Here is a 1,130-nt window from a genome sequence, read left to right as displayed (position 1 = left end):
TTGAAAGAAGAGGTAGGAATGTTATTTTTGTTTGTTTGTTTAATTTGGTTTTCTATAACAACTTCTGCTATACTTATACTTTAAGGTAGTGTGTAGGAGTCTATTTGCAGGAGAGCACACATTCCCAGCACACTTCCCTCCACCATCCTTCGTGTTTGGTGTTCTAGTGGCTTCCGAGCTAGCGGCTTTGCTCTTTCCATCTAACCCCCAAGCCTTTTACCTTACAGTGCGACGGCCAGTACATTCCTCTCCCCAGTCTGCAAGGAATAGCAGTGCTGAACATCCCCAGCTATGCCGGAGGCACTAACTTTTGGGGAGGAACTAAAGAGGACGATGTAAGTATTTCCTTGCTTTTTGATGATTCTAGCGGCCGCCCACGTTCCTTGGCTTGTGGCCCCCTCCTCCATCGCCAAAGCCCACAAAGGCGGCTTGAGTCTTCCTCATGTGGCATCCTGCTGCTCTTCTGCCCCCTCTTCTACTTTTAATGATCTTTGGGATTACACTGCCCTCCCCGCCCCCACTTCATCCAGGATAATCTCCCCCGCTCAAGGTCCCTAATTGAGTCACATCTGCAAAGTCTCTCTTGGCATGTAAGGTAACATTTACAGGTTCAGGGGATCAGAACATGGACAGTTTTAGGATGGGGAGGGGGACATTATTCTACCTACCGAAATACTTTTCTATACTTTTAATTTTCTAAGTTTATGTGATATTATCCTTTTGATTTTTTGAAATGTCAAGAGGACTCATTTGGCTATTGAAGTTTACGGCTATTTTCATTTTCTTTTTATAGTTTCCTATATTAAAAAAGGAAAAACCACAACCTAAAAAATGTAATTGTTCTGAAAATAACATTCGAAAGAAGAGGGAACAATTATTAAAGTCCATGTAACATAAAAATGAGAAGTATAACTTGATCTTTGTTTGAAGAGTCACATACATTGAATGATAGGCCCTTTGATTGAGGCTTGTGATATAATGGTTCTCACTGATCCATTTTCTCAGGACTTTTAAATAAGTAAGCAAGATTAAAGTATAAAATAAATTGGAAAGTATTTGTAATTTTCACGTGACTATATTCTAATCCTATTGGAGTATAAAAACTAACATTGGCAGTCAAATTTTTGTCA

At 39.8% G+C, this 1,130-nt stretch overlaps 1 protein-coding gene across 1 annotated transcript in view; it reads left to right on the top strand.

Moving 5' to 3' along the window:
* Positions 1–563, top strand: part of LOC105310805 (diacylglycerol kinase eta-like) — a 4,388-nt gene extending 3,825 nt beyond the window's left edge. Inside the window, exon 3 of the mRNA XM_023526857.1 lies at positions 228–563. Coding sequence (XP_023382625.1) covers positions 228–485 — 258 coding nt within the window. The 3' untranslated portion in view covers positions 486–563. The remainder of the gene's footprint in view (positions 1–227) is intronic.
* Positions 564–1,130: the final 567 nt, after the last annotated feature.

The sequence above is a fragment of the Pteropus vampyrus genome, unplaced genomic scaffold (assembly GCF_000151845.1).
Source record: "Pteropus vampyrus isolate Shadow unplaced genomic scaffold, Pvam_2.0 Scaffold12126, whole genome shotgun sequence".
NCBI classification, from domain to species: Eukaryota; Metazoa; Chordata; class Mammalia; order Chiroptera; family Pteropodidae; genus Pteropus; species Pteropus vampyrus.
This window is presented reverse-complemented; position numbering and strand designations above follow the sequence as displayed.